This window comes from Hyla sarda, chromosome 3 (assembly GCF_029499605.1).
Source record: "Hyla sarda isolate aHylSar1 chromosome 3, aHylSar1.hap1, whole genome shotgun sequence".
NCBI lineage: Eukaryota > Metazoa > Chordata > Amphibia > Anura > Hylidae > Hyla > Hyla sarda.
Window position 1 is genome coordinate 184,973 of NC_079191.1, and position 26,355 is coordinate 211,327.

The following is a 26,355-nucleotide window of genomic DNA, read 5'->3' on the forward strand; positions in this document are numbered from 1 at the left end:
CCCTCATTGCAAGTCTATGGACTCAGACTTGCATCGAGGGGGCGGGGCCGACCCCTGATGCGCGTGCACAGCTTTCGGAACTAAACAATCCGAACGCTGGCCAGTGGAGTACCCCTTTAAAGGGGTACTCCGGCCCCAAGACATCTTATCCCCTATCCAAGGGATAGGGGATAAGATGTCTGATCACGGGGGTCCCGCCGCATGGGACCCCCGCAATCTAGCATGCAGCACCCACCTGTAAGCACTGCAGGAAGCGCTGGAGGCTCTGTGTTATGCCTACCGACCACAGGGACGGAGTATCGGGACGTCAAGGCTCCGCCCCGTGTGACGTCACGCCCGCCCCCTCAATGCAAGTCTATGGGAGGGGGCGTGGCGTCCACCACGCCCCCTCCCATAGACTTGCATTGAGGGGGCGGGGCGTGACGTCACACGGGGGCAGAGTTGCGACGTCACGAGCCTCCAGCGCTTCCTGCAGTGCTTACAGGTGGGTGCTGCATGCTAGATTCCGGGGGCCCCAGCGGCAGGACCCCCGCGATCAGACATCTTATCCCCTATCATTTGGATAGGGGATAAGATGTCTTGGGGCCGGAGTACCCCTTTAAACCTCAGTTCCTCAGAATGGCATTATATAACGTAGAGTTGGGGTGTAACTAAAGGGGACGCAGCGATAGCAGTTGTATCCGGGACCCAAGGCACCAGTGTCATTTTTATGGTCATTGTTGACCGGGATTCGTGGTGGCGGTTGTGAAATTATATATATATATATACACAAACGTTCCAATACTCTAGGACAAAACAGCATGGAACGAAATTCCGGATTCTACCAACCTTACCTGGAAGGAGTTGATGATCTCAAGTGCAGTATAAAAGTCCTCGTGGTCCCCATCGATCAGCACTGCTGACTCCAGAAACATTATTATGCCAAATACAGTTGTTAGAAGGGTGAGTCCTCTGGACACCCAAAATTTAGTGTTGTCCTCTTCCTCCGGTGGCTCTTCGACACTAGGTGGTTGGAATACGTTCCAGGCCATGGCGCCTATCGGGAAGGAGTTTAGGACAACAATGAGGAGAACTGGCCCAGAAAAGGCAAACACCGCTCCGTCTTCTTGGTTCAGGAAGCAGTCACCTTCCGTAATGTAGCCTTCCTTGGGATAGTCAATACCGATAGTCGCGCTGGCGACAACGAGCGGACAGACATAGCCGATCCCGACCATGGCCGAAATCACGGCAACTCTGATGAGATGGTAGGAGGAAAAGACAAGCTCGTAGAGGAGGATGAGCCCCTGGATCATCATCCAGGACAACATGGCCAGATAGAAGTAGTGCTGGAAGAAGGCCGCCGAGACGCACAACTTGTTGGCATGAGTGCTGTCTCGTATGAAGGTTGACCCTAAGAACCAAGCGTCCGCAATAAACATAGACACGCAAATGTTGATCAAGGAAATTTGCCGATAGAAGGTGACGTCATCCTTCACCACAAACTTCCACTCTGCGAAGTAGACTACGAGACAGATGAGTAGACACAAGATGGACAAAAAGGCCCCAGCCTGGCTGACGGGCTCCAAAACATCGTCCTCGAAAACACCACGAGACATCAAGACCGAGAAGGCCGCCACGCGTCTATACCGGCACACCACACTGCCATTTACCAGAGTTGTCCGGCATCCTTCTGTTGACCAGCCTCCACTTCCCTCAAAGAGGTCATCATCCCAAAAGACACATTGGGCAGTAGCGTCATCAGTCCTGTTGGGTTCCTTCCTACGAAGAAACACCATATCTAAATCCGCTTCTCTCCTGCTCTGGTTCCCGGTCCTAATGGTGTTGGCGATGACGTAACTTGCTATTCTGTGGCCGTGACCTTTCACACTTTCTCCAAAATTCACCGGGAGAATCTTACTGAGGTTCCTCAGGAGAATGGTTACCGTGGTAACGTTACCACCGGAGCTCATGTCAACACCTTTTATGACCACTGAAACGGTGGGGGTTGTGTTGAAGGATTTGGAGTAGTCGGTCCACACCAAGGGGCTCAGGACCACCATGTTCATTTGGACATTAGGCCTGAAGAACATGAAGGACGCTGAATCCGGTTCATAAAGTTTGGAAATGTTTTCAACTGACTTCAGGAACATGGAGCCAAGGAACGGTCGTCTTATAAGGGCCGGAGTCCAGAAGAATCTCATAGGGAAATGAAGCAGCCGACTGGAAACGGTGAGGAGATCCTACAGAGAGGGAGAAACATTCAATGGAGGAAATCCAAAAACTTCATCGAGGAGATAGCCCCGCCCAAATCCCCTACAAATCACCTAGTAAAGTTTTACTATAACATGTGACATAAGTATTCAGACCCTTTACTATAACATATGACATAAGTATTCATACCCTTTACTATAACATGTAACATAAGTATTCATACCCTTTACTATAACATGTAACATAAGTATTCATACCCTTTACTATAACATGTAACATAAGTATTCATACCCTTTACTATAACATGTAACATAAGTATTCATACCCTTTACTATAACATGTAACATAAGTATTCATACCCTTTACTATAACATGTAACATAAGTATTCATACCCTTTACTATAACATGTGACATAAGTATTCAGACCCTTTACTATAACATGTGACATAAGTATTCATACCCTTTACTATAACATGTGACATAAGTATTCATACTCTTTACTATAACATGAGACATAAGTATTCATACCCTTTACTATAACATGTAACATAAGTATTCATACCCTTTACTATAACATATGACATAAGTATTCATACCCTTTACTATAACATGTAACATAAGTATTCATACCCTTTACTATAACATGTAACATAAGTATTCATACCCTTTACTATAACATGTAACATAAGTATTCATACCCTTTACTATAACATGTGACATAAGTATTCAGACCCTTTACTATAACATGTGACATAAGTATTCATACCCTTTACTATAACATGTGACATAAGTATTCATACTCTTTACTATAACATGAGACATAAGTATTCATACCCTTTACTATAACATGTGACATAAGTATTCATACCGTGTACTATAATGTGACATAAGTATTCATACCCTTTACTATAACATGTGACATAAGTATTCATACCCTTTACTATAACATGTAACATAAGTATTCACACCATTTACTATAACATGTGACATAAGTATTCATACCCTGTACTATAATGTGACATAAGTATTCACACCCTTTACAATAACATGTGACATAAGTATTCAGACCCTTTACTATAACACGTGACGTAAGTATTCATACCCTTTACTATAACATGTGACATAAGTATTCATACCCTTTACTATAACATGTGACATAAGTATTCATACCCTTTACTATAACATGTAACATAAGTATTCACACCATTTACTATAACATGTGACATAAGTATTCATACCCTGTACTATAATGTGACATAAGTATTCACACCCTTTACAATAACATGTGACATAAGTATTCATACCCTTACTATAACATGTGACATAAGTATTCATACCCTTTACTATAACACATGACATAAGTATTCATACCCTTTACTATAACATGTGACATAAGTATTCATACCCTTTACTATAACACGTGACATAAGTATTCATACCCTTTACTATAACATGTGACATAAGTATTCATACCCTTTACTATAACATGTAACATAAGTATTCATACCCTTTACTATAACACGTGACATAAGTATTCATACCCTTTACTATAACATGTGACATAAGTATTCATACCCTTTACTATAACATGTGACATAAGTATTCATACCCTCTACTATAACACCTGACATAAGTATTCATACCCTTTACTATAACACGTGATATAAGTATTCATACCCTTTACTATAACATGTGACATAAGTATTCATACCCTTTCCTATAACCCTTTCCAGGCCCCCTCCCATAGACTTGCATTTAGAGGGCGTGGCTGTGATGACACAAGCCTCCGCATCACCAGTCATCCGGTACGGAGTGAAGTTTGCTCCGTGCACCGGATGTCTGGGGTGCCGCAGCCAAGATTGCGGGGGTTCCAAGTGGCAGGAACCCTGCGAACGGGGATAAGATGTCTAGGTGCGGAGTACCCCTTTAATTCAGCTCTATAGGAAGCAGTCCTGATGACAACCTTACCGACATGGTAGCAGTGTAGATCTGCATATTGTTCTCTTCGGCCGCCGTGGAGAGCAGCGTTATGGTTTCCACCACCGTGATGATATCTCCAGGATCGCTGATGTGGTTCCGGCTCGGCACCGTGTAGTTCCTTAAACGCTCCATCATCTGTGGAATATCTGACCCCGGTGTTCCCAATCCACCGACGAGCCTCTGATGGGAGAATTTTATCAGACATTATAATTAGAGATGGGAAAATGTTTGAAAAATTCGATTCGGACGATTCGCCGAATAAATAAACACAATTCGATCCGAATAAATTCTTGGTGAATTTTTATTAGTAATGTATTTTAATACTGTGTTTAATAAAGTGTATGTGTGTTTAACTTTTTTTCTCTATTTTTTTTTTTTTGGTAGCACTACTACTCCCAGCATGGAGCAGACTGTTCCAGTGCTAATAGACAGATCACCCCGGGTGTCACTCCTGACACCTGCTGCGATCGTCCTGTACAATGTATAGAGGCTTTCTCGCATCTAGTTAGGACGATCGCATCGGGTGTCAGGAGTGACACCTGCTGTGATCTGTCCTTAACCCCTTAAGGACTCAGGGTTTTTCCGTTTTTGCACTTTCGTTTTTTCCTCCTTACCTTTTAAAAATCATAACCCTTTCAATTTTCCACCTAAAAATCCATATTATGGCTTATTTTTTGCGTCGCCAATTCTACTTTGCAGTGACATTAGTCATTTTACCCAAAAATGCACGGCGAAACGGAAAAAAAAATCATTGTGCGACAAAATCGAAAAAAAAACGCCATTTTGTAACTTTTGGGGGCTTTCGTTTCTACGCAGTGCATATTTCGGTAAAAATTACACCTTATCATTATTCTGTAGGTCCATACGGTTAAAATGATACCCTACTTATATAGGTTTGATTTTGTCGCACTTCTGGAAAAAATCATAACTACATGCAGGAAAATTTATACGTTTAAAAATGTCATCTTCTGACCCCTATAACTTTTTTATTTTTCCACGTATGGGGTGGTATGAGGGCTCATTTTTTGCGCCGTGATCTGAAGTTTTTATCGGTATGATTTTTGTTTTGATCGGACTTTTTGATCACTTTTTATTCATTTTTTAATGATATAAAAAGTGACCAAAATACGCTTTTTTGGACTTTGGAATTTTTTTGCGCGTACGCCATTGACCGTACGGCTTAATTAATGATATATTTTTATAGTTCGGACATTTACGCACGCGGCGATACCACATATGTTTATTTTTTATTTTTTTTACACTGTTTTATTTTTTTTATGGGAAAAGGGGGGTGATTCAAACTTTTATTAGGGAAGGGGTTAAATGACCTTTATTAACACTTTTTTTTTACATTTTTTTTGCAGTGTTATAGGTCCCATAGGGACCTATAACACTGCACACACTGATCTCTCCCATAGAGACCTATAACACTGCACACACTGATCTCTCCCATAGAGACCTATAACACTGCACACACTGATCTCTCCCATAGAGACCTATAACACTGCACACACTGATCTCTCCCATAGGGACCTATAACACTGCACACACTGATCTCTAATGCTGATCACTGGCGTGCATTAACACGCCTGTGATCAGCATTATCGGCGCTTGATTGCTCCTGCCTGGATCTCAGGCATGGAGCAGTCATTCGTCGATCGGACACCGGGGAGGCAGGTAAGAGCCCTCCCGGTGTCCGATCAGCTGTTCGGGACGCCGCGATTTCACCGCGGCGGTCCCGAACAGCCCGACTGAGCAGCCGGGTCACTTTCACTTTCACTTTAGAAGCGGCGGTCAGCTTTGACCGCCGCTTCTAAAGGGTTAATACCGCACATCGCCGCGATCGGCGATGTGTGGTATTAGCCGCGGGTCCCGGCCGTTGATTAGCGCCGGGACCGACGCGATATGATGCGGGATCGCGGCGCGATCCCGCTTCATATCGCGGGAGCCGGCGCAGGACGTAAATATACGTCCTGCGTCGTTAAGGGGTTAAAGGGGTACTCCGATGGAAAACTTTTTTTTTTTTTAATCAACTGGTGCCAGAAAGTTTAACAGATTTGTAAATTACTTCTATCAAAAAATCTTAATCCTTCCAATACTTATTAGCTGCTGAATACTACAGAGGAAATTCTTTTTATTTTTGGAACACAGCGCTCTCTGCTGACATCATGACCACAGTGCTCTCTGCTGACACCTCGGTCCATTTTAGGAACTGTCCAGAGCAGCATATGTTTTCTATGGGGATTTTCTCCTACTCTGGACAGTTCTTAAAAGGAACAGAGATGTCAGCAGAGAGCACTGTGTTCCAAAAAGAAAATAATTTCTTCTATAGTATTCAGCAGTTAATAAGAACTGGAAGGATTAAGATTTTTTAATAGAAGTGATTTATAAATCTGTTTAACTTTCTGGCACCAGTTAAAAAAAAAAAAAGAAAAAAAAAAAGTTTTTCACCGGAGTGCCTCTGCTCCATGCTGGGAGTTGTAGTACCTGCATAAATAGACAGATCGCAGTGAGTGTTACTTCTGACACCCGATGCGATCGTCCTATCTATTGCAGAGTTGCGAGCGCAGGAGAAAGCCGCTCGCCTCTATACATTACACAGGACGATCGCAGGGGAGTCGCTAATGAAGAAATTCGTTATTTAGAATCGAGTCGAAGTTCGGATTTGGTCCGAGTCGAATTTTTCATGAAATTCGGAACAAATTCGAGTTCTTCAGATTCGATTCGCTCATCTCTAATTATAATGTTTGCAACAATATACAATGTGACTCATGTACAATCATTTCCCCTGATGACGCCACCTGTGGGGCGGTGAAATATGTTGGGGGGGGGGGATATTGTTACATATTTGAAATCATCTTGGTCCCGGTCTCATGATCTGTGTGGTGAGGGACATATGTTTTGGGATTACCTGAGCCTGCTCCAGAAGGGCCAGCAGCCTGACGTCCATACATGAGGCTTGTGGTGCCGCCCACTCACCACTCATAGAGCAGCTTCTGGTAATTCTTCCCCTTTTATCGCTGTCACAGGGGATTTCAGCGTCATATCCGGCTTTGGTCCCCTTCCATCTATCGTCCCCGTCCTCGGTGCACAGCCGGTCTGTGTCTGGATAGAAAATCCACAAGATACATGAGGTTTAAAGGGGTATTCCAGGTAAAAACATTTTTTTTTTCATATCAACTGGCTCCAGAAAGTTAAACAGATTTGTAAATTACTTCTATTAAAAAATCTCAATCCTTTCATTACTTATCAGCTTCTGAAGTTGAGTTGTTCTTTTCTGTCTGACCACAGTGCTCTCTGCTGCCACCTCTGTCTGTCTCAAGAACTGTCCACAGTAGGAGAAAATCCCCATAGCAAACCTCTCCTGCTTCAGACAGTTCCTGACATGGAAAATATTATATTAAAAAATCTTAATCCTTACATTACTTATCAGCTGCTGAAGAGGAGTTGTTCTTTTCTGTCTGAAAACAGTGCTCTCTGCTGACACCTGTCTGTCTGTCTCAAGAACTGTCCACAGTAGGAGCAAATCCCCATAGCAAACCTCTCCTGCTCTGGACAGTTCCTGACATGGACAGTATTATATTAAAACATCTTAATCCTTCCAGTGCTTATCAGCTGCTGAAGTGGAGTTGTTCTTTTCTGTCTGACCACAGTGCTCTCTGCTGCCACCTCTGTCTGTATCAGGAACTGTCCAGAGTAGGAGCAAATCCCCATAGCAAACCTCTCCTGCTCTGGACAGTTCCTGACATGGACAGTATTATATTAAAACATCTTAATCCTTCCAGTGCTTATCAGCTGCTGAAGTGGAGTTGTTCTTTTCTGTCTGACCACAGTGCTCTCTGCTGCCACCTCTGTCTGTCTCAAGAACTGTCCACAGTAGGAGCAAATCCCCATAGCAAACCTATCCTGCTCCGGACAGTTCCTGACATGGAAAATATTATATATAAAAAAAAAATAATCTTAATCCTTACAGTACTTATCAGCTGCTGAAGAGGAGTTGTTCTTTTCTGTCTGAAAACAGTGCTCTCTGCTGACACCTGTCTGTCTGTCTCAGGAACTGTCCAGAGTAGGAGCAAATCCTCATAGAAAACCTCTCCTGCTCTGGACAGTTCCTGACATGGACAGCATTATATTAAAACATCTTAATCCTTCCAGTGCTTATCAGCTGCTGAAGTGGAGTTGTTCTTTTCTGTCTGACCACAGTGCTCTCTGCTGCCACCTCTGTCTGTCTCAGGAACTGTCCAGAGTAGGAGCAAATCCTCATAGAAAACCTATCCTACTCTGGACAGTTCCTGGCATGGACAGAAGTGTCAGCAGAGAGCACTGTGGTCAGACAGAAAAGAGCAACTCAACTTCAGCAGCTGATAAGTAATGGAAGGATTAAGATTTTTTCTTAATAGAAGTAATTTACAAATCTGCTTAACTTTCTGGAGTCAGTTCATATGAAAAAAAAAATATTTAAAAAAAGTTTTTTTTTTTTTAACTGGAATACCCCTTTAAATTGAAAGGAAAGGGTTCTCTCTATTCATGGAAGGTTGTCAAGAAGTGCTGCAGTATAAAGTATGGCGAGAGGAAACAAGCAACAGAAGGTGAAGCTCAGAATCTAATAGACATTGAACTGATTATATCTGTAAGATAGTGTTTCCCAGCCAGTGTGCCTCCAGCTGTTGCAAAACTACAACTCCCAGCATGCCCGGACAGCCGTAGGCTGTCCGGGCATGCTGGGAGTTGTAGTTTTGCAACAGCTGGAGGCACACTGGCTGGGAAACACTAGTGTAAGTGCACACTGCCTATAAAGAGCTGAAGATATAGAAGAAAACCCATAAATATCTCACCACTAATGACCCCAACATGGACTCGAGACTCTACAACCGTATCCAGATCATCCTCAAATATACATCTGTAATCTGTGTCCTCCCCCGGGACATCACTGATCGTCAGCGGGAAACACAGCCGCTCCCCTCTGTATACAGGATCTACACAGAGAGGCAGTATTATAGTAGTTATATTCTTGTATATAGGAGGCAGTATTATAGTAGGTATATTCTTGTATATAGGAGCAGTATTATAGTAGTTATATTCTTGTATATAGGAGCAGTATTATAGTAGTTATATTGTTGTATATAGGAGCAGTATTATAGTAGTTATATTCTTGTATATAGGAGGCAGTATTATAGTAGTTATATTCTTGTATATAGGGAGCAGTATTATAGTAGGTATATTCTTGTATATAGGAGCAGTATTATAGTAGTTATATTCTTGTATATAGGAGCAGTATTATAGTAGTTATATTGTTGTATATAGGAGCAGTATTATAGTAGTTATATTCTTGTATATAGGAGCAGTATTATAGTAGTTATATTCTTGTATATAGGGGGCAGTATTATAGTAGTTATATTCTTGTATATAGGAGGCAGTATTATAGTAGTTATATTCTTGTATATAGGAGCAGTATTATAGTCGTTATATTCTTGTATATAGGAGCAGTATTATAGCAGTTATATTCTTGTATATAGGAGCAGTATTATAGTAGTTATATTCTTGTATATAGGAGCAGTATTATAGTAGTTATATTCTTGTATATAGAAGCAGTATTATAGTAGTTATATTCTTGTATATAGGAGGCAGTATTATAGTAGTTATATTCTTGTATATAGGAGGCAGTATTATAGTAGTTATATTCTTGTATATAGGAGCAGTATTATAGTAGATATATTCTTGTAAATAGGGGGCAGTATTATAGTAGTTATATTCTTGTATATAGGGTACAGTATTATAGTAGGTATATTCTTGTATATAGGAGCAGTATTATAGTAGTTATATTCTTGTATATAGGAGCAGTATTATAGTAGTTATATTCTTGTATATAGGAGGCAGTATTATAGTAGTTATATTCTTGTATATAGGAGGCAGTATTATAGTAGTTATATTCTTGTATATAGGAGCAGTATTATAGTAGTTATATCCTTGTATATAGGAGGAAGTATTATAGTAGTTATATTCTTGTATATTGGGGCAGTATTATAGTAGTTATATTCTTGTATATAGGAGCAGTATTATAGTAGTTATATTCTTGTATATAGGAGGCAGTATTATAGTAGTTATATTCTTGTATATAGGAGCAGTATTATAGTAGTTATATTCTTGTATATAGGAGGCAATTTTTATTGTGAAAACAAACAAAATTACAATTAACATAAATTCTTACAATGCAAAACAAAAATAACAAGCATTGTACACACAATGACTACTCAACTAGAGTATGTACAGAGTAATATTAAACTTAGAAAGTCCACATTTGCTGGAAAAGGAAAAACACAAAAAAATTTAATAAAATAACATGACATCATCTGTGTTAAACCAAAGAGACATTCCTCCATAATTTCCCATTATTTTGGTTCCTCCGTATCTCTAATGACTTTACCCACTGGAGCTCAGACATGATCTGTCTTACTGCTGTGATGTGATGGAATGGCTCATTGTGTATGGACACTCTAGTTCTCATGTGCCAATGGTAATATTTAATTACAGTAATTATTATGTACATAGTCCCCCTGTCTACAGTCCTGTTACTGGATGGTACAGCATATATGATGTCAGGATACGTCAGGTTCTGCAGTAATGGGATGTTCAGCTTACTGGACACTTCTTCCCATATCCTCCTCCCGCCCCTGCAGTCAGATATGAAATGCTCCATGGTCTCCTCCTGCTGACAACCCAGAGGACAGTTCCTATCTGAGACACTTAGATATTTCAGGTTACCCCTGACAAAGAGCCTCCCATGGAGCGACAGCCAAGCTATGTCAAAGAATTTTGCGGGGAGTCGTTTCCCATTGAGGAACTTTAGACTTTCCTGTAAAGTGCTGGTCACACAATCCCTCAAGGCAAGTGGAGAACAGAAGAAAGCCCTACAAACCCTTACGTATAGATCCTTCCTTGGCTTACTCTCTATATAGGACTTCTCAATGCGCCATCTCTTCAGACATCTGAGCCCGTATTCCAGGTACGGGGGGAGGTAGTCACGCGTCCATCTCCCCCTCTTGAGACTGCCGCCTCGCACCCAAGACTCTGCAAAAGGCAATATCCAGTCCCTGATACTATTCGCCCACCGGGAGCTGTTGTTTGAGTCCAGGCAACCAAAATGTACTTTTAGAAACATGGAGTCAAAGAACACCCTTGGATTCAGCATATCCAACCCACCCTCTGTCCTCTGTAGGTAGGTGACCCCTCTTTTTATCAGGTTCAACCTGTTCCCCCAGAACATTTGGAAGAACAGGCTAAAGAGCCGAGCAGAGAAAGATTCTGGCAAAGGAAAAACAACAGAGACATACAAAAAGACAGGGACCAGGTAAGTCTTCAACATTTTAACCCTTTCTCTATAGGTCAGCCTCCAGTTCTTCCATCGCTGAACCTTTGCATTTCCGGCTTCCAACTTCTCTTCCCAATTTAGTTTGGCGTTATCGTCCCTCCCGAATTTGACCCCTAGGATTTTAATATAGGAAGAGGCTCTCACAAATTGGGGCAGATCAAAATCTGGATCAGTATCTGATACCCAGAGAGCTTGACTCTTCTCAAGGTTGACCAGAGACCCTGAGGCCTCCGAGTAACTTCTGATGGCCGCAGACAACATCTCCACCTCACGAGGCTCAGATATCACTACAGTCACATCATCCGCATTGGCAACAACACTCAGGGGCAGGCAGTGGGGGACCGGCACCCCCTGAAAACCACACTCCTGCAGTGACCTCAGAAACGGGTCTAAGGCAAATACATACAGCAGCGGACTCAGTGGGCAACCTTGTCTCACCCCCGCCTCAACCCTGAAGGTGTCACCCTGCCAACCATTGATCAGAGGAAAGCTCTCGGCCTCACAATACAAAGTCTTCAGCCAATCGATTAATTGTCCCGGAATACCGTACTTTGACAAAGTGGCCCATAGATACTCATGATCTACTCTGTCAAAGGCTTTAGCCTGGTCAAGACTGACAACATATCTCCCACACCTCAGGGCTCTCCTTATGGAGATCACTGCCCCAGAGATGTTCCGCCCTTTTACTGTGCCATACTGACAGCCTGCCAACAGTGCCGGGGACAGACAAACTAACCTAGAAAACAGGATCTTTGCCAGAATCTTCCTGTCGACATTCAAGAGGGCAATCGGCCTCCAGTTCTTGATGTCACTCGGCTCTTTACCTTTAGACAGCAGAATCAGCGGGGACACTCTCATGGATGGAGGCATCAGGTGACTTTCTAGACAATTTGTATAAACATCCACGAGGATTGGGGCCAAGAGGTCTCTGAATGTCTTATAGAATTCTGCTGTTATCCCATCTGGACCTGGTGCCTTCTTCAGATGTAACTTATCAATGGCCTCTTTGACCTCCGCCACCGTCAATTCTGCTGTCAAAGGAGAAAAGTCCAAATCATTAGTATCAGGGAGCGGAGTTGTCTCCAAGAATTGGGTCATCTTGTCTCTATCCAAAACCTTCCTCTGAAACAAGTCAGCATAGTACGATCTCACCACCCCCAGGATACCCTCCCGAGATTCCTGCAAAACACCCTGGGAGTCAGTGAGACCGGTGACAGATTTATTTGCCACCCGCTCCCGGCAATTCTCAAAGGGATCAGGAGACCCTAAGGACCCATAATCCCGTTCAAGAACCAGGGAGGTATACCTGCTGTACTGATACTGCCTTATCTCAGATTTCAGCCGGTCAATCCTTTGTTGGTCCCCACCTGCCGAATATAGTGACTCCAATTCTTTGCGCAGCTTGAGATACTGGCCATACTTACTCTTCCCCTTTTTAAAGGACAGTCTCTTTAAGAGGGTTCTGATCTCATCCTTGACATCCTCCCACCAGTCGGCCATATCATCATAGAAGTCCACCCTCTCTAGCTGACCCTGTATAAGAGAGTGAACCTGTCTCTGCACAGAAGGATCCTCTAATAGGCTAGAATTCAGTCTCCACAACCCTCTACCTGTCTCAGGACCCTGTGTGACACCCAGACAAAAATATAAGGCCAGATGGTCAGAATAAGGGACGATCTTCTCATCCTTCTCACCAATGGTCTCTGTAGGACTAACCAGAGCTAAGTCTATACGACTACTTCTTCCACCACAGAAATAGGTAAACTTTGCCTTCCGACCACCCTGCACAAACACATCTGACAACCCGGCCTGTAGAATGATGCTGTTTAAGACCTTGGAGTCTCGGGTTAGAGGTCTATTAGAGGATCTGTCACTAGTTGTTCTGGAGGCATTAAAATCTCCGGCCAAGATGACAGGGACAGACGTGAAGAGATATGGCTTTACTTCATTATAAAGGTTAACCCTTTCAGTCACTGTCTGTGAACCATAGATATTAATGAGTCGGAGCCTTCTACCCCGAATAGTAACTTCTAGCATTAGGCACCTTCCCATCAATACCTCTGTCAGCCTATGTACAGTTACATCATTGGTGGTAAAGAGGATAGAGACCCCGGCACTTGGTTCCACAGCCAGTGACCAAAAGGATGGACCAGACCGCCATTCACGCTCTGCCTCACGTAACAGTCCTTGAGTATTTAAACGTGTCTCCTGTAAGAAGAAGATGTCAGCATCAATAGACTTTAGATGGTCATATACGACATGTCTGGTCCTCCTCACTCTGACACTGTTCACATTACTGGAGAACACTTTAAGGGTAAAGTCGGCCATCATAAAGCAGAGCAGAAGAAGCAGAGATGTCACCCCCATCATCACAGATCTGAGTCTGAGCCCTCCTGCTGACCACCTGTTTCCATGTCTGATTCGGACAGACGTTTTGCTCGTGGGGGTCTCTTTTTTGTGGGGGGGATCACCCTCTTGGTCTTCATTAAATTCCTCTATCACTCTCTTTAGCTCCCTCTCCATCTCTTCCTCAACGTCTGACTCTGATAGGACACTGTACCTATTTGTGATGGACATGACACCTGACTCGGGGTCTACTTTCTTTTTGGAAGGTTTTTGGACAGTGGTCCATCCCTCCTCAGGCTTACGGCTGGTTTTGTCTTTCTTCCGTCTCTTCTGCGGATTTATTGATGCTGGGGCAGAAGAAGACATGGCCACAACCTGCTCAGTGACCTCCCTGTTCCCCTCAGTGGCTCCTGGCTGGGACTGGTCGGGCACTGTGTCACCAATATTGTCACCCATATTGTCACCGCTAGTGTCACCAATATTGTCACCCATATCGTCACCTCTAGTGTCACCCATGTTATGCTGAGGCTCGGGTTGTGTCACTGCTGACCCTGACACCAACGTCTCCTCCTCCAGGTCCTCTGCCCCCTCCAGCAGGTCCTCATCAGGGAAGTCCTTACAGATATTATGCCAGGCGTCAGGACAGTCCCTGTGGGAGTGACCGGTCTTACCACAGAGGTTGCAGCGGATGTTCTGGCAGGTGGCGCTGACATGGCCGATCTCCCCACATAAATTACACTTCACCAGGGTGCAGACACTCGCGATATGACCGGTCTTCCCACACTTGAAGCATTTTCTGGGCTGACCTGCATAGAAGCAAACCCCTTTCTCCCGACCAATGAAGAAAGAATTGGGCAGATGTTGGGTTATGTTGTTTATCTGCCGTAACTTCACCAGGACCTTCCACCCGCCCGTCCATATGCCGTCCTCATCCCTGGTCTTAGTCAGGTCTGACATTAGGTCACAGTGTCTCTTTAACCATACAACAATATCCTGGGGGGGGACAGACTCCTTCCAGAATATAATGGTGACATTCGCTGTGTCTGGTCTGGAGATGGGGACAAAGCTGAACTTATTCCAGCCATCAGCATCTCTCACCCGGGTGACATGGGCCCAGAAGCGGTCCAGGTCAGACATGAAGCTGACGTCATAGCCCTGCCTGTCAGGAAGGTTTATCACTGCCAGGATGTTAGATGGCAGGAAGCCCATTTGGTGGCACAGAAGTTCACGGACCACAAACCTCCTGTCAGGCAGCTCCTCCTTGGCCCCTCTATGTCTGAACCTGACCACGTTCCTCCTCTTGAAAGCCTGACCCGTGTAATTTACATTGGACATGAATGGTGACCCACGACTCCAGGCATTACCAGAGGAGGCGCCACTACTTCTACCCTCCTGCTGTACTTGGGGGCGCTGTGGTGGCTGCTGACCAGCCGTACTAGGGGGGTCTGACACTTGTGTGACTAAAGGGGGGAAGTGTTGTGCATCAGACTGTACAGCCCCCTCCCCACCATCAACCTCTATACTCTGGGGGTCACAAGCCTCTGAAGGCTGAACTAATGGTGGACCTGACCCCAGAGATGACCCCAGATCCCACACAGACTGTGAAGCGCCCCCCTCTGCAGACACATTATCAGTAATATCACATACAGTCATATCAGTGCAGTCACTGGCAGTATGATCCTGCACTACAGAGCCCAGCAAGCCCTGCAGAGCCATGTCCTGTGAACTCTCTGCTGCACTGCTGCCTTCAGGTAAGAGTCCACAGTCCTGCTGCTCTCTACTGCCCCCAGGGGCTTGTGGTGACTGCACTACTGTTACAGAGTTACCTTCAGGTATGTGTCCATAGTCCTGCTTCACCGTGCTGACTGCTGGGACTTGTGGTACCTCTGGAGGAGTCTCTGCAGGTCTCTGATGTTGCTGGACGCTTGCTTCTGCTTGTCTGTACAAATCCCCTTTCTGAAAAGGGAAGCTGGCTGGTCTGAGGAGTGGTCTTGCACAGGACTGCTGGATGTCCTCTTGTCTTGCACAGGACTGCTGGATGTCCTCTTGTCTTGTACAGGACTGCTGGGTGTCCCCTGGTGAGGCTGTAGACTTGGGTTCAGCAGTAGAGGACTTTGTTGCTGGTCTTTCCTTATATCCCTCAAATCGCTGCTGATTCCTGAAGGTCTCAGCGACTGGTCCCATCTGGTCCAATACGTCCTCCATGTCCTGCACAGTGTCAGCGAGCTGCACAGCGAGGGAGCTCAGCTTCTTATCATGGACGGCCTGGTTATTGGGGTTTGCTGCCTTTAGCTTGTATATACAGTCTATTTGTTTCTGCAGCTGTAACTTTGTCTTTTTTAAAGTCTCAAGTCCCTTTACCAGAGCTGGGATCTGCTCGGCCAAACACAGTTCAGGCGCCCGCTGAGTATTGGGGGGCCGCGCTGGTGGGGTACTCACAGGACTCTGCTTCTGAGGTGGTATCTGTCTCGGTGTTGCTGTGGTCACTGCTGCGGGGTCACAATCTCCAGACTGGGGACTGGGCCCCTGGTTCTTCTCAGTGACCGCACTTGTGGCCCCCTGAAGCCTTCCTGGTGTATTCCCTCTGGTCCCCTCTGGCGTGCTTGTAACTTTTGCGCTGCTCCCGCTCCCGTATCGTGTGCGGTCAGACCGTATCAGGACAGGCTGCTGCAGATTCTCCTGCATGGTCTGCTTCTCCAGGGATGTTCTCCTCTGTCTGACTGCAGGAGGGGTGGATTGTACCTGCAGCCATTACCTTACTTGATGAAGTTTCTTTCCTCACTTCCACAACTTTCTTCTCATCTGTGCTTCTTGCTGCACTGAGACTTCTGACATTCTGGACATTTCCATCTTCCAAATCAACTTTTGGATGTTCATTCAGGGTTTGTGGTGTCTGGGGATTAATTCCCAGAATAGGCCTTGAAGCCTGGGCCTTGCTTGGGGAGCTTCCCCACCCAGGGTGGCCCCTCCCTGGGCTTTCTCCAGACATCAGGAGAGCAACACACACACAACCTCTCAGCTAGGAGGCAGTATTATAGTAGTTATATTCTTGTATATAGGAGCAGTATTATAGTAGTTATATTCTTGTATATAGGAGGCAGTATTATAGTAGTTATATTCTTGTATATAGGAGCAGTATTATAGTAGTTATATTCTTGTATATAGGAGAAGTATTATAGTAGTTATATTCTTGTATATAGGAGGCAGTATTATAGTAGTTATATTCTTGTATATAGGAGCAGTATTATAGTAGTTATATTCTTGTATATAGGAGAAGTATTATAGTAGTTATATTCTTGTATATAGGAGGCAGTATTATAGTAGTTATATTCTTGTATATAGGAGCAGTATTATAGTAGTTATATTCTTGTATATAGGAGAAGTATTATAGTAGTTATATTCTTGTATATAGAGCAGTATTATAGTAGTTATATTCTTGTATATAGGAGCAGTATTATAATAGTTATATTCCTGTATATAGGAGCAGTATTATAGTAGTTATATTCTTGTATATAGGAGCAGTATTATAGTAGTTATATTCCTGTATATAGGAGCAGTATTATAGTAGTTATATTCTTGTATATAGGAGCAGTATTATAGTAGTTATATTCTTGTATATAGGAGCAGTATTATAATAGTTATATTCCTGTATATAGGAGCAGTATTATAGTAGTTATATTCTTGTATATAGGAGCAGTATTATAGTAGTTATATTCTTGTATATAGGAGCAGTATTATAGTAGTTATATTCTTATATATAGGAGGCAGTATTATAGTAGTTATATTCTTGTATATAGGAGCAGTATTATAGTAGTTATATTCTTGTATATAGGAGGCAGTATTATAGTAGTTATATTCTTGTATATAGGAGCAGTATTATAGTAGTTATATTCTTGTATATAGGAGCAGTATTATAATAGTTATATTCCTGTATATAGGAGCAGTATTATAGTAGTTATATTCTTGTATATAGGAGCAGTATTATAGTAGTTATATTCTTGTATATAGGAGCAGTATTATAATAGTTATATTCCTGTATATAGGAGCAGTATTATAGTAGTTATATTCTTGTATATAGGAGCAGTATTATAGTAGTTATATTCTTGTATATAGGAGCAGTATTATAGTAGTTATATTCTTATATATAGGGGCAGTATTATAGTAGTTATATTCTTGTATATAGGAGCAGTATTATAGTAGTTATATTCTTGTATATAGGAGGCAGTATTATAGTAGTTATATTCTTGTTTATAGGAGACAGTATTATAGTCGTTATATTCTTGTATATAGGAGCAGTATTATAGTAGTGATATTCTTGTATATAGGGGCAGTATTATAGTAGTTATATTCTTGTATATAGGAGCAGTATTATAGTAGTTATATTCTTGTATATAGGAGCAGTATTATAGTAGTTATATTCTTGTATATAGGAGCAGTATTATAGTAGTTATATTCTTGTATATAGGAGCAGTATTATAGTAGATATATTCTTGTATATAGGAGCAGTATTATAGTAGTTATATTCTTGTATATAGGAGCAGTATTATAGTAGTTATATTCATGTATATAGGAGCAGTATTATAGTAGTTATATTTTTGTATATAGGAGGCAGTATTATAGTAGTTATGTTCTTGTATATAGGAGCAGTATTATAGTAGTTATATTCTTGTATATAGGAGCAGTATTATAGTAGTTATATTCTTGTATATAGGAGCAGTATTATAGTAGTTATATTCTTGTATATAGGGGGCAGTACTATAGTAGTTATATTCTTGTATATAGGAGCAGTATTATAGTAGTTATATTCTTGTATATAGGAGCAGTATTATAGTAGTTATATTCTTGTATATAGGAGCAGTATTATAGTAGTTATATTCTTGTATAAAGGAGCAGTATTATAGTAGTTATATTCTTGTATATAGGAGCAGTATTATAATAGTTATATTCCTGTATATAGGAGCAGTATTATAGTAGTTATATTCTTGTATACAGAAGCAGTATTATAGCAGTTATATTCTTGTATATAGGAGCAGTATTATAGTAGTTATATTCTTGTATATAGGAGGCAGTATTATAGTAGTTATATTCTTGTATATAGGAGCAGTATTATAGTAGTTATATTCTTGTATATAGGAGCAGTATTATAGTAGATATATTCTTGTATATAGGAGCAGTATTATAGTAGATATATTCTTGTATATAGGAGCAGTATTATAATAGTTATATTCCTGTATATAGGAGCAGTATTATAGTAGTTATATTCTTGTATATAGGAGGCAGTTTTATAGTATTATGTGCAGTCATCTGACCTGATATGATGTGTCCAGGTTCCCAGTATACATAGTATGTACGTCCATCATCTGGGATGCAGCACTCCACTGTGATCCCTGGGAACGTGGTGAAATTATTCCAGAGAAAAGCGTTGGGCGGGTTGGGGGCAATATCCGAGGGGCTGAGGGGAAACTCCACCATGTGACTGTTCTGCCAGTGTAAGGTCCGATAATCGAATCTGCAGATGTATAGACCTGGGGATAAGAGGCAAGAACATGAAGGGCACAATAATGTGGACACAGATCCCGGGAGTCGTCCTTCTCTTATTGTCTGATCACTAACAGGTCAGTCTGGAGAAGACACTAATGAGAAGCTTCTGTACCTGGAGACACTGGCCAATGGACACCAGTGATAAATGGAACTGGGGGAAACTATGGACTGACCCCCGACATCTTATCCCCCGCGATCAGACATCTTATCCCCCGCGATCAGACACCTTATCCCCCGCGATCAGACACCTTATCCCCCGCGATCAGACATCTTATCCCCCGCGATCAGACATCTTATCCCCCGCGATCAGACATCTTATCCCTCGCGATCAGACACCTTATCCCCCGCGTTCAGACATCTTATCCCCCGCGATCAGACATCTTATCCCCCGCGATCAGACATCTTATCCCCCACGATCAGACATCTTATCCCCCGCGATCAGACATCTTATCACCCGCGATCAGACATCTTATCCCCCGCGATAAGACATCTTATCCCCCCGCGATCAGACATCTTATCACCCGCGATCAGACATCTTATCACCCGCGATCAGACATCTTATCCCCCCGCGATCAGACATCTTATCCCCCGCGATCAGACATCTTATCCCCCCGCGATCAGACATCTTATCCCCCGCGATCAGACATCTTATCCCCCGCGATCAGACATCTTATCCCCCGCGATCAGACATCTTATCCCCCCGCGATCAGACATCTTATCCCCCGCGATCAGACATCTTTTCCCCCGCGATCAGACATCTTTTCCCCCGCGATCAGACATCTTATCCCCCGCGATCAGACATCTTATCCCCCCGCGTTCAGACATCTTATCCTCAGCGATCAGACATCTTATCCCCCGCGATCAGACATATAATCCCCCGTGATCAGACATCTTATCCCCCGCGATCAGACATCTTATCCCCCACGATCAGACATCTTATCCCCCGCGATCAGACATCTTATCCCCCGCGATCAGACATCTTATCCCCCGCGATCAGACATCTTATCCCCCGCGATCAGACATCTTATCCCCCGCGATCAGACATCTTATCCCCCGCGATCAGACATCTTATCCCCCGCGATCAGACATCTTATCCCCCGCGATCAGACATCTTATCCCCCGCGATCAGACATCTTATCCTCCGCGATCAGACATCTTTTCCCCCGCGATCAGACATCTTATCCCCCGCGATCAGACATCTTATCCCCCGCGATCAGACATCTTATCCTCCGCGATCAGACATCTTATCCCCCGCGATCAGACATCTTATCCCCGCGATCAGATATCTTATCCCCCGCGATCAGACATCTTATCCCCCGCGATCAGACATCTTATCCCCCGCGATCAGACATCTTATCCCCCGCGATCAGACATCTTATCCCCTGCGATCAGACATCTTATCCCCCGCGATCAGACATCTTATCCTCAGCGATCAGAAATCTTATCCCCCCGCGATCAGACATCTTATCCCCCCGCGATCAGACATCTTTTCCCCCCGCGATCAGACATCTTTTCCCCCCGCGATCAGACATCTTATCCCTCCGCGATCAGACATCTTATCCCCCCGCGATCAGACATCTTATCCCCCCGCGATCAGACATCTTATCCCCCCGCGATCAGACATCTTATCCTCAGCGATCAGACATCTTATCCCCCCGCGATCAGACATCTTATCCCCCCGCGATCAGACATCTTATCCCCCCGCGATCAGACATCTTATCCCCCCGCGATCAGACATCTTATCCCCCCGCGTTCAGACATCTTATCCTCAGCGATCAGACATCTTATCCCCCGTGATCAGACATATAATCCCCCGCGATCAGACATCTTATCCCCCGCGATCAGACATCTTATCCCCCGCGATCAGACATCTTATCACCCGCGATCAGACATCTTATCCCCCGCGATAAGACATCTTATCCCCCCGCGATCAGACATCTTATCCCCCGCGATCAGACATCTTATCCCCCGCGATCAGACATCTTATCCCCCGCGATCAGACATCTTATCCCCCGCGATCAGACATCTTATCCCCCGCGATCAGACATCTTATCCCCCGCGATCAGACATCTTATCACCCGCGATCAGACATCTTATCCCCCGCGATCAGACATCTTATCCCCCGCGATCAGACATCTTATCCCCCGCGATCAGACATCTTATCCCCCGCGATCAGACATCTTATCCCCCGCGATCAGACATCTTATCCCCCGCGATCAGACATATTATCACCCGCGATCAGACATCTTATCCCCCGCGATCAGACATCTTATCCCCCGCGATCAGACATCTTATCCCCCGCGATCAGACATCTTATCCCCCGCGATCAGACATCTTATCCCCCGCGATCAGACATCTTATCCCCCGCGATCAGACATCTTATCCCCCGCGATCAGACATCTTATCCCCCGCGATCAGACATCTTATCCCCCGCGATCAGACATCTTATCCCCCGCGATCAGACATCTTATCCCCCGCGATCAGACATCTTATCCTCCGCGATCAGACATCTTTTCCCCCGCGATCAGACATCTTATCCCCCGCGATCAGACATCTTATCCCCCGCGATCAGACATCTTATCCCTCGCGATCAGACTTCTTATCCCCGCGATCAGACTTCTTATCCCCGCGATCAGACATCTTATCCCCCGCGATCAGACATCTTATCCCCCGCGATCAGACATCTTATCCCCCGCGATCAGACATCTTATCCCCCGCGATGAGACATCTTATCCCCCGCGATCAGACATCTTATCCCCGCGATCAGATATCTTATCCCCCGCGATCAGACATCTTATCCCCCGCGATCAGACATCTTATCCCACGCGATCAGACATCTTATCACCCGCGATCAGACATCTTATCCCCTGCGATCAGACATCTTATCCCCGGCAATCAGACATCTTATACCCTGCGATCAGACATCTTATCCCCGGCGATCAGACATCTTATCCCCCCGCGATCAGACATCTTTTCCCCCCGCGATCAGACATCTTTTCCCCCCGCGATCAGACATCTTATCCCCGCGCGATCAGACATCTTATCCCTCCGCGATCAGACATCTTATCCCCCCGCGATCAGACATCTTATCCCCCCGCGATCAGACATCTTATCCCCCCGCGATCAGACATCTTATCCCCCCGCGATCAGACATCTTATCCCCCCGCGATCAGACATCTTATCCCCCCGCGATCAGACATCTTATCCTCAGCGATCAGACATCTTATCCCCCCGAGATCAGACATCTTATCCCCCCGCGATCAGACATCTTATCCCCCCGCGATCAGACATCTTATCCCCCCGCGATCAGACATCTTATCCCCCCGCGATCAGAGATCTTATCCCCCGCGATCAGACATCTTATCCCCCGCGATCAGACATCTTATCCCCCGCGATCAGACATCTTATCACCCCGCGATCAGACATCTTATCCCCCCGCGATCAGACATCTTTTCCCCCCGCGATCAGACATCTTTTCCCCCCGCGATCAGACATCTTTTCCCCCCGCGATCAGACATCTTATCCCCCCGCGATCAGACATCTTATCCCCCCGCGATCAGACATCTTATCCCCCCGCGATCAGACATCTTATCCCCCCGCGATCAGACATCTTATCCCCCCGCGATCAGACATCTTATCCCCCCGCGATCAGACATCTTATCTTCAGCGATCAGACATCTTATCCCCCGCGATCGGACATCTTATCTACCGTGATCAGATATCTTATCCCCCGCGATCAGACATCTTTTCCCCCTGCGATCAGACGTCTTATCCCCAGCGATCAGACATCTTATCCCCCGCGATCAGACATCTTATACCCCCCCGTGATCAGACATCTTATCCCCAGCGATCAGACATCTTTTCCCCCGCGATCAGACATCTTTTCCCCCGCGATCGGACATCTTATCCCCCGCGATCGGACATATTATCTCCCGTGATCGGACATCTTATCCCCCACGATCGGACATATTATCCCCCCGCGATCTGACATCTTATCCCCCGCGATCAGACATCTTATCCCCCGCGATCAGACATATTATCCCCCGCGATCAGACATCTTATCCCCCGCGATCGGACGTCTTATCCCCCGCGATCAGACATCTTTAGATAGGGGGATAAGATGTCTAGTGGCGGAGTACCCCTTTAATTGAGGGAGAATCCACTAGAGACGAGCGACTGGGATTTTATAAGACTAAACTTCAGGCACTGGGAATCAAATCACTGGACTTTAGCGTCTGAAACAATGGACACCATAGACTGAAGAAACAACTGACTGGTCGCTTAGACTGGTAAGAGAGAACCAGGGACTGGCATAACAACTCACTGGGCATCAAATACTTGGGAACCAAGAGGTGTGTGCCCATGGGTCAAGTCCTACAGGAACCCGTGGGAACTGTGCTCCTGCACTTATTCCACAGTAGGAACACCATTCAGGACCAGCCCTTGAGTGGAAATCTTGGGTGTGTTCCCCCACTTTTTTTTTCCCAGGACTTGACCCCTGTGTGTGCCCCCTAAACATCTCCATACACCTTCAATAGTCGGTGGCCAAATGTTTGTTCGGCCCCCAGCTATCTCTCCTATTCACCCTTTATACACGAACATTCAGCTCAACCAAACATTGGGAGGTAAGTCCTGGTGGTGGCTCAACTCCAAAAAAAAAAGACTAAAGTGTCGGAGGGTTGAAATCCACCATGACCAAACCTTCTTTCCTCCAACACCATCTGTCGGTAACTTTTGGGGTCAGAGTTCCAGTATTGGAGCACTACACCACCGAGCACCAGGACACTAATGATTTTGACATGAAACCACAAGGCACCAGGGACTATAAGTCTAAACAATTGGACACCATGGTAAACCAACAGGAAACTGGGGAACTGAACCCTTGGACACAACAGACTAGAACTCCCAGCACCAGGAGAAGCTGTACTGGTGCCCATGGGAAGGGTTACAGAATGTGCCCACTCTGTGATACCCAATTAGGCCTAAAGCTGTTTGATGGACTCGTATAAACACCTCCACACAAGAAGCAAATCCCCATAACAAACCTCTCCTGCTCTGGACAGTCCATACACGGACAGAGGTGGCAGCAGAGAGCACTGTGGTCAGACTGGAAAGAACAACACAACTTCCTGTGGAGATTTTTTATATAGAAGTAATTTACAAATCTGTATAACTTTTTGCCACCAGTTCATTTGAAAACCTTTGTTTTGCTGTGGAGTACCCCTTTAACACTGTACCTTAAAGGGTTATTCCGCCCCTAGACATCTTATCCCCTATCCAAAGGATAGGGAATAAGATGTGTGATTGCGGGGGTCCCGCCGCTGGGGTTCCCCATGATATCCCTGCTGCACCCACCAATCGTTTAGAGCGTCGGGTGCAGCTCCGGATGCTCGTCACGGCCACGCCCCGCTCATGATGTGATGACCACACCCCCTGCCATAGACTTGCATTGAGGGGGTGTGGCCTTGACGTTTCAAGCCTCCACCCGGCATCGCCAGTCATCTGGCACAAAGCAAAATTCGCTCCGTACACTGGATATCTGGGGTGACTTAGCCGAGATCTCTGGGGTCCCCAGCAGTCTTTTGGATAGGGGATAAGATGTCTAGGAGCGGAGTACCCCTTTTAGAAGCCACCTACACCTTGTCCCACCACAGATGGATCAAGCTATAGAATCTAAGTCCTGGAGGACTAAATATCTGGACACCAGGAGTGCTAAACAATCCCCCCGGACACCATGGATAAGGGCAAAACCATGAGCCGCTGGGTTATTTCTAGATCACCTCTTCTTGTTCTAGACTTGTTCTAGACTTGATAACTCTGTACGTCATATAATTCACTATAAAAATACCACAACGTTAAAATGATAAGAAAGTAAAAGTACCTCCCCAGTATCTGGGTATGTTCTTGATGGTCAGAGTTGACTTCCTGCTGGAGGTCACCACCGTGGCTGTGGTCCCATTGTGAACCTCCAAGATCGTGCTTGACAACACGTTCACCAGGAACCACCGTATGTTGGTCACGTCATGCGCCGAGGAGAACTCCAGGACCAGATCGCTGCCCACCATGGCCGGATACGGGGATGATGTTATTTGTCCTGGAGCTAAAGAAAGGAGAACGGAGCTTACGAATGAGGTTTGGATGAAGAATCAACATCTCCGGAACGTTCCAACGCATTTCGGGCTGTATACAAGCCCTTAATCATCACTTCTTTTAATGACATGTCGTGTTTAGTCTTTACATGATCTATTTTTTTTTTAATCAACTGGTGCCAGAAAGTTAAACAGATTTGTAAATTACTTCTATTAAAAAATATTAATCCTTCCAGTACTTATTAGCAGCTGTATGCTACAGAGGAAATTCTTTTCTTTTTGAATTAATATTTTGTCTTGTCCACAGTGTTCTCTGCTGACACCTCTGTCTGTGTCAGGAACTGTCCAGAGCAGCATAGGTTTGCTATGGGGATTTTCTCCTGCTCTGGACAGTTCCTGTTACGGGCATCAGGTGTCAGCAGAGAGCACTGTGGACAAGACAAAAAAGAAATTCAGAAAGAAAAGAATTTTCTCTAGTATACAGCTGCTAAAAAGTACTGAAAGGGTAAAGATTTTTTAATAGAAGTAATTCACAAATCTGTTTAACTTTCTGGCACCAGTTGATTTAAAAAAAAAAAAAAATTCCACCGGAGTACCCCTTTAAGGGGAGATTTATCAAAATCTGTCCATAGGAAAAGTTGCTGAGTTGCCCATAGCAACCAATCAAATAGCTTCTTTCATTTTTGAAAAGGCCTGTGAAACTGAAAGAAGCGATCTGATTGGTTGCTATGGGCAACATAGTAACTTTTCCTCTGGACGGGTTTTGATAAATCTCCCCCTTAGCCCCGATCCCCAGGAGGGGAGGATCTGAACGCTGGGACTCCCTGCGATCTCCTGTA

At 44.5% G+C, this 26,355-nt stretch overlaps 1 protein-coding gene across 1 annotated transcript in view; it reads right to left on the bottom strand.

Moving 5' to 3' along the window:
* ADGRF3 (adhesion G protein-coupled receptor F3) overlaps positions 1–26,355 on the bottom strand; it is a 74,875-nt gene that overhangs the window by 3,242 nt on the left and 45,278 nt on the right. Inside the window, exons 7-13 of the mRNA XM_056562928.1 lie at positions 25,309–25,527; positions 19,196–19,411; positions 9,007–9,147; positions 7,083–7,276; positions 4,160–4,351; positions 1,127–2,219; positions 834–1,036 (exon numbers count right to left, since the gene is read on the bottom strand). Coding sequence (XP_056418903.1) covers positions 834–1,036; positions 1,127–2,219; positions 4,160–4,351; positions 7,083–7,276; positions 9,007–9,147; positions 19,196–19,411; positions 25,309–25,527 — 2,258 coding nt within the window. The remainder of the gene's footprint in view (positions 1–833; positions 1,037–1,126; positions 2,220–4,159; positions 4,352–7,082; positions 7,277–9,006; positions 9,148–19,195; positions 19,412–25,308; positions 25,528–26,355) is intronic.